Source organism: Globicephala melas, chromosome 20 (genome assembly GCF_963455315.2).
Source record: "Globicephala melas chromosome 20, mGloMel1.2, whole genome shotgun sequence".
In the NCBI taxonomy this organism is placed as follows: Eukaryota; Metazoa; Chordata; class Mammalia; order Artiodactyla; family Delphinidae; genus Globicephala; species Globicephala melas.
Genome location: NC_083333.1, coordinates 29338145 through 29354274, shown reverse-complemented (window position 1 = coordinate 29354274; position 16130 = coordinate 29338145). Strand labels below are relative to the sequence as shown.

Below are 16130 nucleotides of genomic sequence, written 5' to 3'. Positions count from 1 at the left end.
AGGGGGCAACATCCCCTCTGGGAAGCGCTGTAGGGACAGGGCCGCCCGGCAGAGCTCAGGGTTTACCTGTCAGCGCGTGGCTCCGGACAGGACTTCTGGAAACCTGGCAGGTGCCTCCCCTCGCCCTCTGGGCCGCCCTGCCACTGGGCCAGCGCCGTCTTCCTCACCAGGCCCGGGAGGCCGGCACCCAGGGCCCAGGATTCTTCCGGGGGCCCCCGAACGTGTCTTAACTTCTCTTAAAATCAGAAGGAAACATGAGCACAGCCGTCCCTTGGTTTCCGGGGGAGTGGCTCCAGGCGCCCCCGTAGCGCCCAGACCCCGCGGTGGCGCGAGTCCCTCACCCAGAATTCCTCCCGCAGCTGCGGATTTCGCATCCGCAGATTCGCTCCAAGCAGCCACGGTCAGTTGAATCTGAGGATGCGAAACCCGCGGCCACGGAGGGCCGGCTGTGTCCCAGGGCTGAGCGTACAATGAGTCCAGAGCGGATTACGTGCACCTTTATGCCTCCAGACAGAAACGTCCTCAGCCGCCTTGTCGAATAGAGGAAGGCCAACGTGCCCGGCCCGTGGGGTCAGAATAACGCCGTGACTGCGAGGCCGGAATGATGAGAACTCCACTCTCACTGCACAGAGATTTCGGGATGTGTGCCCTGTGGCAGGCACTGTCCTAAGCCCCGGCAGGGCCAGAGCCCTTGAACGCGGGCGCCTCGTCTCCGCCCACCCCGCCCGGATGCCTTGTGCTGAGCGCCCCACACGGAGCGCGATGAGTGAGGCCAGCCGGAGGCCAGCATGAGGGCAGAGAGAAGGTGCCGGAAGGCCTGGGAGCAGCTCTCCCGGGCAGCCACCTACACCCCCACCACCACCCAGCCCCTGGCTCCAGCAGCAAGCCGTCTGTCCTCCGGTTCTCACGGACGCCTGAGCAGAGGGACATTTAATCATCCCCTGTGGTTGTCTCATTTCCTCCCCAGAAGAGGGAAGAAAGGGCGCCACAATGCTTTCTTACTGTTTGCCCTTTCTGATCTCCCCTGTGGTGGCTTGCCTTCCGTTGATGCCGAGCTCGTTCTTCTCCCAAAGGACCCTCCCGCGCAGGCACAGCGGGGACGGGCAGGCCCTGGTGTCTCCTCGGACCTGGGCCTGGCTGTGCTCCCAAGTCCTTGGTGCGCCCTGGCTGTACCGCACTCCCCGCGTTCGCAGAGCGCTTCCAAGTGCGTGTGACATGCGCTAGTATCGCTTGCTTGTTGTGTCTTGACAACGACCCGAGGAGATAACCTGCTTCTTCCCACTTTATGATCAGCGGCAACGACAGCGAGATGGAAGGGACGCGGGAGCTCTCCCGGCTCAGCCTTCACGGTGGGCGGATGAAATTGGGGCTGAGGAGTTGGACTCACGGCCACCTGCTCGGGGAACACCCCCCCTCACCCCTCTGGGCTGCACCTTCTCAAGCTGCAAGAGCTGGAACCAGATCAGGCTAAGCTCTTTGCCCAGCTCTGACAGACTGGAATTTTTTTTTCTTTTTTTAGAAAATTTAATGGCTGCTTCCTTTTTTTAAAAATTTATTTTATTTATTTTGGCTACATCGGGTCTTAGTTGCAGCATGCGGAATCTTCACGGCGGCGTGCGGGCTCTTCGTTGTGGTGCACGGGCTTCTCTCTAGTTGTGGCGCACCAGCTTAGCTGCCCTGCAGCATGTGGGATCTTAGCTCCCCAACCAGTGATCAAACCCACATCCCCTGCATTGGAAGGGGGATTATTAACCACTGGACCACTAAGGAAGTCCCCAGCCTGGAATTTTATTCTACGTAAAGAAGGATAAGCCTATTGATGGAAAAAACCCAAACCAAAACACACACACACCCCAACGAGAGATGATTCCAGATTAACCAGTTTTTGGTAAATGTCAAAGGCTTTGCAATGCCAGGACTTTGGAGCAAACTTCCTGTAGTCGGTCAAGGTTCCACAGAGAAACAGACCCAATAGGATGCATATATACAGAAAGAGGCTTATTATAAGGAACTGGCTCACGTGACGATGGAGGATGACAAGTCCCAAGACCTGCAGTGGGCAAGCTGGAGACCCAGGAGAGCTGATGGCATAACTCCCATCCGGAGGCCAGCAGGCCTGAGACCCAGGAAGAGCCAGTGCTCCAGTCCAAAGGAGAGAAAAGCCAGTATCCCATATCATGGCCATTGGGCAGGAGGAAGCCTCTGTTACTTGGGGGAGGGTCATCCTTTTTGTTCTATTCAGGCCTTCAACTGACTGCATGAGGCCCACCCACATTAGGGAAGGCAATCTGCTTTACTCAGTCTACTGAGTAAATGTTACTTTCATCGAAAAACACCCACACAGGGACTTCCCTGGTGGCGCAGTGGTTGAGAATCCGCCCGCCAATGCAGGGGACACGGGTTCAAGCCCTGGTCCGGGAAGATCCCACATGTCGCGGAGCAACTAAGCCCCTGTACCACCACTACTGAGCCTGTGCTCTAGAGCCAGCGAGCCACAACTACTGAGCCCACGGGCCACAACTACTGGGCCCACGAGCCACAACCACTGAAGCCTGCACACCTAGAGCCTGTGCTCCGCAACAAGAGAAGCCACCACAATGAGAAGCCTGCGCGCCGCAACAAAGAGTAGCCCCTGCTCGCCGCAACTAGAGAAAGCCCACGTGCAGCAACGAAGACCCAATGCAGCCAAAAATAAATTTTAAAAAACACACAAAAAACAAAATACCGTCACAGACACACTCAGAACCTTAGTTTGACCAAATATCTGGCCCATGGCCCAACCAAATTGCCACACAAAATTAACCATCACACCCCTCCCAAGGTAAGATTTCGGTAGACGTGTGGGCTGGAGACTCTGCTCCCATGGCTCGGACTCCAGGGGCAGAGCTGAAAGGAGCAAAGACACGCTCATCGCCCCAGCTCGGTGACCGGGATGCGCGTCTCCCATGTGGCCACAAGGTGGCGCCCGCGGAGGTAAGTCCCTGGATGGAGCCGTGACCACCTGCAGACGGCTGGAAAGGGGCTCCACCTGGGGGCTGAGGTTGGGTTTCACTCTCTGGCTGTAGCCCCAGGGACTCAGATCTAGAGTGTAGACCAGCCTTGCAAAAGGGAAGGAGAAGGACTTGGCAGCCAGACAATTCCATGGAAATCTGGAAGGCTCTACAGGTGGAGCTGAGAGAGTCCTCCTTTCTGCAGCCAGGCACTTGCCCCTCTTTGGTTCCCAGAAATAGCCCAGAAACCCTCTGTGCTTGTCTCACTTTGACACAGAGTGGTTTGGGACTGGTGCGCAGAGGCTCAGTAATTTGAATCTCCCAGGGATCATAGCTGGCTCTCTGTCGCTGTCAAACTGGGTCCTGGTGACTGACCGAGCTCTTAAACCCAAAGGCAAGGTCAGAGTGGGAAACAGTCTAGTTGCTTCTATTTAAAGAAAGAGAAAGGACGGGTCATGGGCAGCACATGGCAAGGGGCAGAGCTTTAAAGGGACTGGCCTCAGATTTTCTCCTGGAGAACTGCAGGAGCCTTGCTGTCACTTGTCACCAGCTGGGTGACTCTGCTTTGCTGTCCTGGGCACAGACACAACAAACGCAGGATCGAACACTAGCTACTGCACGGTACGTCCCAGGCCACAGTGCCTGGGCCATAGGTGCCAGCAGTCCCCACATGGTGATTTGGGTAAAAGGAGGAAACTCCCAATTCAAGAACCTGCGTTACTTTCCTTGAAGGCAAACTAACCCACCTAAAGCCCTAACTAAAACAAAAAACCTTTCTATTGTAAGATAAAACACAGACATGGAAGAGCACACATGTCGAATCTGCGACTCAGTGAATAAGAACTGCCCCACGCCTCCCATTCCATCCCATGCAAAACCAACACTGAATGCTGTTTTCACTCTCTGCCTTTCTTCATGAACGCAAAAATCCTCTTTGGAGTTGTTACCGAAAGTGGGTATTAATGCAGGTCTTTCATAAAAGCAAAATGGTGTAAGACGAACTCTGGAAAAGCAGGCTATACCTGTATACACACATATACACATACACACACAAACATGTTATATATGTATCCACACATATATACATCAACATGGTTATTCTTAGTGTGTGACCTATGTGTGTCTATGTATGTGTATATGTGTGTGTGTACCCACACACACACATATATTACATACCAAGACGCTCAGAATAACCATGTTAATTTCTTGCATATGCCGTCCCCACTCTCCCCTCATTCTTTTTGGCTGTGCCCCACGGCATGTGGGATCTTAGTTCCCCAACCAGGGATAGAACCCGTGCCCCCTGCAGTGGAAGCACAGAGTCCTAACCACTGGACCGCCAGGGAATTCCCAGACACTCCATTGTTTAACATGAGTCTTGTGACTATAGCTGGTTTGTGCCTCTTTTGGGCCTTATCCCTTAGCTTTGTTGTAAATTATGTCCATAGCTTTTTCTTTCTTTTCTTTTTTTTTTAACTGTGGAGAATATATATCATAAGCTTTGCCATTTAACCATTTTCTAGGGTACAAGTCAGTTGTACGTAGGTTTCAGGTTCCACATCGGTCTTTCTGTTTTCGTGTGGGGACGACACTACAATCCTCCCAGAATCCCCTGCTTTCCAAAGCCCTAACTTTTCAAACAAAACTGATTCATTGGTTTGCTTCACACCAACACTTTACCGAGAACACCCCTGCCACGACTCAGGACTGCAATGCAGCCTGTGGTTAGGCTCTGTCGACGTCTGATGAGACCTGGTGCTAAAGGGAACGACCCACTTACAGATCAATACCTGTTATGGCCTGGTGGCCCGGTACAAAAACCTGACGCCCACTGTCAGGACGCCCCGTTTCACTGTGGCCCTGAGATAGTCAGAGACGGGCAGCGGGCGACAGGTGCCCACAGCCTCATCTGCTTTTCACGTTGCTCTGGCCACCACTGCGAGAACCTGACGCTAAACCAAAGGCTTGGTAAAGTGGGCCCAGGAGATGACAGAGCTCGAAGGAATTCATGGGAAAAGCCTTTCCCATGAAAGTCATCAGTTGCACGTCCTGCAGGTGCTGCTGAGGGAGGACTGAAGCCCGTCTCCTGTGTCGACTGCCGGGGGGCGGGCTCACAACCCAGGCTGGGCCGTGGGCATGGGGGCTCATGCAGGCGTCACCCGCTCCCGCCCCGCGGCCGGGCCGGTCCCACGGCCACTGCCATCAAGGACGGGCCCTCGAGGCTCCTGACGGGGTAGGCACTGCTCCTGCATCTGCAGCGTCCCACCCCGGCAGGCCCAGCTGCAGGAGCCGGGGACAAGGCGGCCCAGGTTTCTGAGGGTCCACGCTGGCCACCTGACAGAAGGACCCATTTTGTTACTAAAGAAACATTGCATCGTGGCTGAGTCCTGTTCGACCTCACAGAGTTTAAGGAAAACTACAGCCTGTTCTCTTCCGGGAGCAAGGGAGCTGTAAGTACCGGGCTCCACGCTCCTGAGGAATCGGCAGCCCACAGCTGCAGCGTGTGTGCAGGACAGTGTACGATGGCCCCTCACAAGCTAGCCACTGTTCCCGAGCTTCTGGAACACCAGTCCTCTGGCTCCAGAATCTCCCCTTCCTTCAGTCTCTAAAGTCTCCTAAGGACGTCACGCCCTTCAAGGGAGACTGCCGATTCACAGTAAGAAAAAGACATTCGTTTTTTTAAACAGTTCACATTTATTATTGATAACAATAAAAAAATCTTTTAAAGACTATCAGTATTGTATTACCAAGAGTGAGGTAATATGTTTACAAAACATTTACAGAATTTGATACGTAAATAATGAAATTAGGAAAGAAAGTGAATTAAGACACTAGTAACAGAGGGGAAACCGAAAGGACCGTTAGTGCTGAGAACAGGTGAAACGACAGCAGCATTTTAAAAAGAGTGCAGGGCACTGAAGGAGAGTCACGATAAACTGCGTGCTCGAAGTCCACCTGCCTCACAGCCCCCTTCCAAGGAGGACAGGGCGATGGGTACTCAGGAGGAACCCTGTAAGGATTTGTGCAGTGATGTGCTGTGAACGCTTAAGGATGCATTCAACTCTTTGGGGACAGGACAGTGCCACTTCTGAGTCAGCTCCAAAAGAGCCGCTCTTCAGACTGGGGGAGGGGTGGCTGCGATTCAGACCGTTCTGCAAGCGCCCCTGGGCTGATGTGGGCTGTCGGGTGCAGTGTTTTCTTGGCAGCTGAGACACAGAGAAAGAGAGAGGAGGACGGAGACAGGACCGTCTTCAGGTCCTGAGAATTTGGAAACGGATGCACTAACTAACCCTACTGTGCTTTCTGGAAACAAGCCTTTAGGTGCCAATGGTGAGCTTCTCTTGTGCAGGAAACACACAGCTGTGCTCTGGACGGGCCAGCAGCCCTGGGAGACGCCCAGGAACGTCCTCAGCGTGCAGGCAGCCACCGAGTATCGCTGCCTGGGAGGGTTGCTCCGCCCCTCCGGAGCCCTGCAGACACCTCCCCGCGGGCGCACGCTCGTCCACACAGCTCTCCTGCCACGCGGCACCCACCTAACACCGCCAGGGCAGGTTTACAACAACGCAACTCAGGGTTTCCGTGCCCGTCACACACTGACGATGGCCGCCTGGCTTTTGGCCCAGATCCTTAAAAGCACAGCCTCCGCCACGCACCCACCATGACACACGTCTTCATTCACCACGGAGACTGACCCAAGGCAACACCTAGACAGGTTCGCAAAGAACCTGCTTTTCCCATAACAAGCCGAGAAAACGAGGGCCAATAAAAGGTAGACCAGGCTTGGTAACTGGAATCAAAAAGAAAAAGTAAAAAGCAGACCGACCTCACAATCTGACCTGCTTCTATGCAATCGAACCCTTCATTACTTGAACTAAGTTTCTACTCGCCCTGTCCCCCGCTGACACACACCCACCCCGAGACACACATGCCTGCAGGCACACACACACACACGCCCACAATTTCCTGTCACAAAGAAGCAGGGCTCCCCCAGGCCACAGGCTGTCCCGACATGGCCACACAATGAACACAGGACAGTTTCAAAACGGCAGATGGGACTCACTGTCTCGTAAGTACCCTTCTAGTGACTAGAAGAACCATTTGGGCTCTGATGCTACCAAGCTGTGAGGGGCCTAGGGGAGGCCAATCTAGAATGAGTTCAGAACTAACACGTGCAGGTAGGAAGAGCAACACACCGGGAGGAAAAGGGAGAGGACGCCCTTGGCCCAAGTTCATGGACAGAGGAAGCCTGCTCTCAAAGTACCAAAAGGTTTAAAAGGAGGAAAGAGAAAATAATGTTTAATGATGGCGGTGTTCTTCCTGGCATTGTGGGGAGTCCGTGAGAGCCCCTGACCCCCCAGACCCACTTTACAACAGTGGGTCCGTCTGGCCCCGGAGCCGGGCCGGGGTGCCCACAGGCTCCCTCTGAGTCCTTCTGATTAAGCGGTGTCTGCTCAGAGGAAAAGGAGCCTAGCGGGCAGTCACTGAATCCTCGGACCGCGTCGACCACCAGCAGGGAGGAGGTGAGGGCCAGATGCAGGGCAGGGGGCAGGTTGGCAGCTTCTGCTCCGCGGAGGAAGGTGGGTCACCTCTGACGGGTGGTGGGGAGTTCATCCACTAAGGGATGGTGTGCAGGTGCTTGGAAACATTTTTTGCATCAACATTTGAGACAAAGTCAACCTCTTAATTGGTATATAAACTACTTTTCTCTGAAGAGAGAGCCCTTGTGCTCTGGTTGGATTTTGTGCACACTGTATACAAAACCTATGGCTACTGAGCTGGAGTCAAAACTACCTGTCGAGACTGTTTCGGGGTCAGTGACTACGTTTGCCACCTGGAGAGCTACGTGCTACCTAGAGGGCCAGAGGAGCCTGCACAACGCGGCTGCGGGGTGGGCGGGCGGGCGGCGGCCCGAGGCGGTGGGCGTCCCCTCTGCGCACTGGGCGCTACCTGGAGACCATGGAGCTGGAGTGGGACTGGCTGGACGAGGTGGTGGCAGCGCTGAGCTGGGAGAACCCGCTGTGGCTGGACTCCAGGCTGGTCATGGAGCCTCTGTAAGAAGCACGGGGAGGGGGGTGTGTGAGGACCCCACCGCGGCCGCCCACCGCCCTCCTGGCCGATCCCAGCCCGCTCCCCGCAGCGTCCCCCAGAGCCGGGCCGGCCGTGCAGGGCCCAGGGGGACACAGCCCCCCACCGCCCTCCCACACTGATGACGCCGTGAACTGCCAGCGACAGGGGGCCCGGAGGCCGCCCCGGCCTGGACCCCGGCCTCACGCACCGGAAGTCCTCGGACCCGATCACTTCGGTGTAGTACATCACTTTGCACTTGTGGGAAGAGACCTGCAGGGAGGCCAGCACGTCGTCCATGCGGGGCAGGCTGGTGGCGGCACAGGCCGGCATGCTGTGGAACTTCCACTGCAGGATGTAGAAGCCCGGCCACCGTGTCACGTGGGAGCCCTGGAACGAGTCAGGCGGCACCAGCTGAGGACCTGCTTCGCGTGCCCTCCCACAACGGGTCTGACAAACGCCAGGAGACCGGGTCCACTCGGATCCAACTCCGATTACTGACCATCGCGACGGGGGAAGGACCGGCTGCCCTGATTCACGATCGGGGTCCATCCCACGCTGCCTCCCGGGTGTCGGCACTGCAGCCAGGCCTCTGCCAGGCGCAGGGGAGGCCACGGGAGGGACCCTCAGAGGCTGTCCGCCCCCAGGACTCTGCCTTGGGAGGAGGATGCAGGCGCCCGCAGGGTGGGAGCGCCCGGGGGTCCTCTGCTCACCCTTGAGGGCCTGGGGTCAAAAAAGGCCACTCGGACCAGGCAACGCTCTCTCTGATGTGCCTGCAGCGACCGTACCGGTGCATTCTGGGTTACAAGGACGGCGATCTACAGTAGAATGCCAGTCTGTGAAAACTACTTTCTCCCTGAATGCTGGAGCTGAAGACTGCGACACAGATTAAAATGTTCGTTATTTTAAAAATGGAATAAAATACTCTCTTTTACCCTGCCTCTAAGACCACCAAAACACTGACAGGCTTATCCCTGAAAACCGTAAAGACAGCAAAATTATGCATCTATTATGAAGGCCAGAGGCACCCGAGAGCTACCACTCTGAGCTCAGGCACTCGGAATAACCAGCCAAAATTTTAAATGAGCTGACAGAGCATTTAAGATAAATTAGGATGCTTAGTAATGACACTTAATAGTTCCCTAATTACTTGTTTCTCTCCCTTCTATTCGGGGTGATTTTCCTTGAAGAGAAGAATGCTGCCAGGTCAAAGGCCGTCTTAGCAGAAGCCTTCTCAATCCCAGCTTTGTACGTGCGCCGAATGCCTTTCCCTTTCTTCCATGTCGCTTTTGTGAAAATACTTCCAGAAATAATTCATGACTTTAGATACAAGTAATGGATTCTGCTGAGCTCTAGGTTCTTCTGGGATCCACTCGGCTTCTTGAGCGCCTCTAACCGTAACTAAGAGGACACACTGAACTGCCTGTCTACAGACGCAGCACGGGGCCGAAGCAAGACTTCCTTCTCCAGACGGAAGAGCCACGCCGCGGGGACTCCCAGGAGACCTTACCTGCACACTTTCCCCTTCTTTGCAGATCAGAGGTGACTCCACCATGCTGTAGTCACGGCCCAGCTGCCAGATTCTGTCTATCAGCTGCGCGTTGTTCCCTCCCGGGGAAGTGATGCTGTGCGCCCCCAGGGAGTCCTTTTTGGGTGGCTGCGGCGACCTCTTGGAGTGATAGATGTTAAAGACGATGTCCCCTTTGCACACATCAAAATCCCAGGTGATCACCGAAGAGGCATCCACAATCTGAATGAGAATCTGGAAAAAGAGGTCGCATCAACCCACCAAAATAAGCACGGGCCTCTGAGGCGACGCCGCGGCAGCAGGCCCCCCGGCAGCTTTCCCCCGGCTAGGGGGGCGCACAGCCGACCCTCCTCACCCCACCTTCCAGGCCTCTGCTCGCTCTTTTCTTTCTTTCACCCAGCTGCTCCTGCTACGCGTCAGCGCCAGGCTCTGTGCTCTGTCAGCCACACCTATGGTCCAAGCTTCCCCTCAATTCCCTGAGTGCTTTAAAACACCCAGTGCTGGCTGTAAAAAGTGTCTTAATACAAAACAGAAATAATGCTAGACACCACAGAAGTGGTTCCGTGGGTTGCTCTGGGCTGAAGGGCACAGGGAAGGTCGCAGAAGAGCCCAGGAGGGACAGGAAGGAAGCATCCAAGCGGGGAGCGGGGTGGACGCGAGTGCAGGCTGAGTGGCCTCTGCCCGTGGCCACTGCACTAGGTGGGAAGAGGGCGCCACGTGGCCCTGGGATGGGGAAGGGCCCCGGGTGTCGAGTGCCAACCTAAAAGCTGAATTTCATGCGGCGCCCATACAGCTTCCCCACAGGGAATGATCAAAGTTACAGTTTCAAAAGATTACTGTGGGAGGGATGTGAGAATTAAAACCAGCTGTAAAAAGTTATGTATTCACTAAAAAATTCCAGCAGAAGCCAGGCCCCGCACCCCACCCTGCCCTGGAAGCCTGCCCGCTGAGCCTTCCGGGAGGCGTGTTAGCGCTTTGCTTCTCGTCAAGCAGCCCTTTTGGTCCCACCACGGCCACTTCTCACCGCTGACAGAGCCACACAGAATCTCCCTAAAGAGCGGATTCCGTAAGCACAAGAGCTGCATCTAAGCACAGCGGTGGCACCAACAACACCAAAGTGGCTCTGAGGGCAGAGCTCCCTTGGACGTCAGCCCCTCTGCGGACCAGCACTCTCGCTCCTGCATTCACAGCGGGGACGAGGAATTCAGTGCTCATTTCATGAGGCCACCGTTCTCGATTTGTGCTTTACTGAACCCCCAAAGCAGAACTGAAGTGTTCAGTTTTGATGTAGAAACACTTGCACAGATGCGTGACTCACAAGAACACATCACACCACTGAGTTCTCTACCCTGGCTGAGAGCAACCACAACCTCAGGAAAGAACTTGGCCTCCCCGCGCCTGCCGGCCTCCAAATAAAAAACTCATACAAATAATCCTCAAGACACAGTCGACTTCCCCCTACAGAGGCTGTGAATAAGGTACATCGAACCTGTCTTTTTTGCTCGCTCAAACCACAGCCCCATGTCCACTCGCCCCACGAGGCACAGGTGGGCCGTGCGGGACACACTCTGGCCAGGAGGATGGAGGAGGCAGTACGGCGTCAGCTCCCGGCCACCACTGTCCACCCGGCCAGCAGCCCAGCGCGCTGAGCAGCCTCTCCACGCCAGGTGCCACCCCTCCCACGATCCTGAGCCACAAACCTCAGCCCGAAGTCCAGGAAGGGCCAGTCTGTGCTGAGTCCCTCATGACGCCACAGCACACACGCGTGTCAAAACACAGGCACACTCTTGCTTCTGCACCACCACGTGACAGCAAGGAGAGAAAACACATGTGCTAGTTTCTCCTCACTCCATCAGATTTATAGAAACGGGCAAATTCCTTAAAGGTAATAAACACCCAAATCCAGTCAAGACAAAACAGAAGATGCGACTGGTCCCGATCACTGAGTACATTAAACTGAAGAGCTACAAACCTTCCCACGGGGAGACCTGCTGCACGCCCCTGTGTGTCCAGGCTCTCGGGTGAACTGGACCGCGAGCTGCCTACCCTCCTTCCAGGCGCCCTGACCAAGGGCAGCGACCTTTCCCTCTGAGAGAGCCCTGCTCTCCTGTGTCGACATCTGCCTAAACTGCAGATCAGTGTCAACAGAAACCTAAAGACCAAGACCAGAGAAAAGCACCTGATTCTCCTAAACTACACCCCACTGGGGAGACCCACGGAAGAACCTCGGTGGGAAGCGGGGGCCCGGCCCCTGTGGCTTCGTCCCGGCACCTACCTCGTGCGGGGCCCCTTTGAAAACGCTCGCGGACTGGTAGATGGTTTCGGTCCAGAGCTTGAGGTCTTCGTTCTCCAGCTCCTCTGCGGTCCTGTACAGGGACTTGGGCACCAGGCCCCCCTCTGGCACTTCACACTGGAAATGTAAACGCAGTCGTGCGAGCTGAGCCAACGCAGGCCACTCCTCTGAGAACCAAACGCCGGCAGCGCCATGTCCTGACACAGGCGACTCCTCGGAGCCGCTTAGGAAATGGACAACACCTGCCATGTCGCAGAACACTCTACACTACTTAGCAAAATAATTGTGAAAAGCCACTTAAATACATGTGTCTCGCTTTAAATAAATGAGAACAAGTTGAAGCTGATTTGCCACAGAATTCACACTAGTGCGTATGAGGGACTGCATCCAACTACTGAAGCTGGTTTATGTAAGAATAGTTACGTACGTATGTTGCGCTGCAGAAGAAAACGTTATGTTAAGAAAAGAGTTTTATTCTCCGCAGCTGCAGGCACTATTCTTATTACATACAATTACAGTCAAGATATATAATCTATAAAGAAAGCTTTGTGTCTAAGCCAGATCAAGTGATCGGTCCGTGACACCAGCCAAAAAATAGTAAAGAGCAGCAACTTCCGAATCTGCTTGAAACAGGCCAAATGAGAATTTGCACATTTCATAGATTTCCTAACTGACCCGGATATAATGACTTAACACTCGAGCTCATAAAATCCAAGCACTGCTTACATTATCAGCCCTGGGAGGCGACCACACAGGAAAGAAACACGGCCACCTACAGCGGGCAGTGCAGCGGGACGCAAACACGCCACAGCGCCGAGGCCACGTTAGAGGGCAGCGGGCAGAAGCGAGCACTGTCTCTTCAACGCCAGCCCGACAGCAGCACGGAAGAGCAGAGAAGGAGCCTTAACGGCCAGCGTGGGGAGATCTCTGCTAACTGCGGGACTCTTAGCATCCTGAACGCCTCACGGGGGAGTCAGGTCTGCTTCTGCTGCAGCCCAGTTGCTTTCGTTGTAACTGGAAGAAGCAACCTCGCCGGGTCCTGCTCTGATATAATCGAAGTCTGTGGGTTTCTACAGATCTGACCTTGCGCTTTAATCTCACGGGCGCTGGGTGAGTGAAGGTCCTCTACCTCACTTGCTCCTTTGTGCTGCACTGCGATTCCCTGGAGCAGGACTGAAGGCCTCAGAGCTGATTTCAGCGCCAGTTAAATTCCTCGAACAGTCCAGAGGGATTCCCCCGAGCGCCCAATCATCAGCTAAATACGTGAGTCAGCGGGGGGGCCACATCTCAACATCTCAACGGCTAACCTTATTTACTATGAAGGATGATGGAAGTCCCTTCTCTGAGAAGAACCACTACTCCCTGCTGGCGCCCGTCACCTGTCACATCAGCTAGATGCGTGGACCACGCTTCTGTTTCCTTCACACCACCCCTCCGCCCCGTCAGGCCGTTGTGCCCCCGAGGCTGTACGGTCCTCAAGGAACTAAACTTCTCTGACTCCATCGCCACAGTACGGGCTAAAGAAGTGGAGCCCCCTGCCTGCTAACCGAGCAACTCAACGTATTTAAAACCCCACATCACAACGAGAGAACTAGTTCCCTTAACTGTCCCTTTTAAAATGTTATCCTGATTTATTGTCAAGGGGGAAATCTTTTTGAGAATCAATTTGATTTTTTAATGTTTTAAAAAGATGCACAGCTCCTCTAAAACGATTAAAGAATCTGATTCACACAAAGCTGAGTGAATAAAGCAAACTGCGATCACACTGACCGTAAAACAAATTCTCATTAGTATTTAACAATGGAGAATATGTGTTATCAAAAATTACCGACATGGTTCTGTTTAGTTTCACCCAGTATCAGAGAGATGTCAGCCAAAACAAAACCGGAAAGACAATCAAATAATCCAAACTAAAAGCTCTGAAGTTCCTTTGTGCAAACCAGCATCCACCTCTGCTACCCTCGTGAGCAGCCGAACATGCAGGTGCTTTCCTAGATACGTACCATGCACTCTCCACTCAGGAAGTCTGGGATAATCTCTTTATCGATGTAATCCAGCAGGCCTCCAGGACCCTGGTAGTCATTTCCTGCATAAATAAGGAATTTCCTTCTGGTGTTGTCATCAATGAATGGACTAACCTATAAATAATCAGAAAAAACCATGTAGTCATATTTGGTTTGCTGTCTGTATTTCAAAGATTAAAATTACACACTGATATTACGGGGCGGATTCAAGTTTGACACGCTTTTTCCGTAAAGCCCGAGTGCACGACATTAGGGCCCTCGGGAATTCTTTCTTTCCTTAAATAATCTGAGAAACTTTGATGTCTCCGTGCTTATTTTGCTTTATGACTTCAAGTCATAGACACATACACAGACATGAACGCACATGTGTGCACCTTCCAAGCGGCTACCAGTTATGCAGAACGACATGGAAACCCACCAGAGTCCAGAGGACAGGAAACACCCTGGGGGCACGCAGGATCAGAAGGCGGCCCAGCGTCTCAGGGTAGTTGGCCTCCACCACCTCGATGATGCGCAGCAGGGCCTTCACGCCCGGCCTCCACAGGTGGCGCATGTTCAGCCCTTCCAGGTCCACCAGGCAGGTCCACGAACTGCAGGTGAGATGAGCTCCGTTCAGTACACGGCACACTCGGCAAACCGCGGCCCAGAGTGACTTGCTTTTCTTTTCGATGTTATATACGGTCATTTGATTCCACTTCCAAAGATACACCAGGTTTTAAAAATCACAGTGTAATGAACTCTATATATATCTGCTTGTATCAAGATATGGGATGGGTGTGGTAGGACTAATCCCTGAAACTTCAAAGCCACCAAGAGCTAAGGGACCGTGACTCAAAGCTTCAGTCTGACGCACTCAGCAATCCAGCGAAGGAGGCCACGTGCTGCCCTTGACCTGCTGAGCCCCCTCTACTGACCCAGTGGGGTGTGTGTGTGGCATTTAAATACGTGGTGTGACTGAACGGCGATAACCTAGTCTTTGACAAACGTTATTGAGTCAAGCACTGTGGCAGGAGCTGCGAATACAGCAGTGAGCAAAGGCCCTCAAAGTCCCTGCCCTCCTGGAACTTACGTGCTAGTTAACCATCTATACCCTGCTCTATGCCAACCTCTGAACCACTGCACGTTTTCAAAAGGGTTTACCATAACTAGAAGTTTGGTTTAATAGCACAGACTCATTTTTTTCTGTCCCACCTCCCCACCACCAAAAAATAAAGGAGCAAAAACCAACCACCTGTGACTCTGGGCTCCCACGGACCATGCAGACCTCGGACACGCCAATCCACTCAGACTGAGGGGATGGCAATGCCTGGGGCAGAAACACCAAACTCTAGCAACGGTCCCTCACAACTGACTATATTACATGCTCTACATGTCTCCCTCTTACCTGCCTCCTAGAGCATTATGGTAAACAGTAAACTATTTCCACTTGGTCCTATAAAATCAAACCAGATTTTGGTTCTAAAAATCAACTAGAAATACTTAACTCATATTCTCAATAAGCTAGCAGGACAAACAGCACCACACAGATACCTGATAGGCCGGCCGAAGACTTTTGTATTTTCTTCACACCGTCTTAGCCCTTCTTCATTTATGGAGAGGACCTACGTACACAAGGGCCATAAAGATTCCATTATCAGTCTAAGAAGCTACCACGACTGTATCAAAGCTATGCGACTGACAAAAACACGGCGTGTTTTAGGTAGGTGTGTAAACCAGTCATGTATTTAAATCTTGACACATTCATACACACAAAACACAGCACGGATAAAGAACATTTCTTTCAAAGAGAACGAGCGCTGTCCTGTGTGGCAAAGGGGACAGCTCCCCAGTGAGACGACAGGAGTCTCCAGATGGGCGGGGAGGGCACGAACTGCTGACCTGTCTCCAGAGCAGACACGTCCGGAAGTGTCGGACGTCAGTGTCCGTCAAGTGGGGACACTGTGATGCCACACGTACCAGCCAAGAGAAAAGGCAGTCTGAGAACTGACTTGAAGTCCAGCTGAAGGGAACCCTTCAATCTGGAGTAACAAGCCCTTCCCCAACAGACGTAGTCCACCCGTAGCTTTGTGCGCACACGTGTGTACGTGTGGATGCATACGTACGCCCATGTCAGCACACGCACAGTGGCGGGCGCTAACAGAATAGCAACAAAATGCCAACAGTGGATATTTTGGGATAATGGATTATAGATATGCCTTTTAAAGTTTTTGCTTGTTTGTTTCTAATTTAAG

The 16130-nt window shown here is 53.4% G+C and overlaps 1 protein-coding gene across 1 annotated transcript in view; it reads right to left on the bottom strand.

The window, feature by feature from the left end:
- Nucleotides 1-5660: 5660 nt before the first annotated feature.
- Nucleotides 5661-16130, bottom strand: part of SEC14L1 (SEC14 like lipid binding 1) — a 51951-nt gene continuing 41481 nt past the window's right edge. Inside the window, exons 10-16 of the mRNA XM_030837804.3 lie at nucleotides 15430-15500; nucleotides 14318-14489; nucleotides 13879-14013; nucleotides 11858-11992; nucleotides 9565-9816; nucleotides 8266-8444; nucleotides 5661-8039 (exon numbers count right to left, since the gene is read on the bottom strand). Of these exons, the coding sequence (XP_030693664.1) occupies nucleotides 7934-8039; nucleotides 8266-8444; nucleotides 9565-9816; nucleotides 11858-11992; nucleotides 13879-14013; nucleotides 14318-14489; nucleotides 15430-15500 (1050 nt within the window). The 3' untranslated portion in view covers nucleotides 5661-7933. The remainder of the gene's footprint in view (nucleotides 8040-8265; nucleotides 8445-9564; nucleotides 9817-11857; nucleotides 11993-13878; nucleotides 14014-14317; nucleotides 14490-15429; nucleotides 15501-16130) is intronic.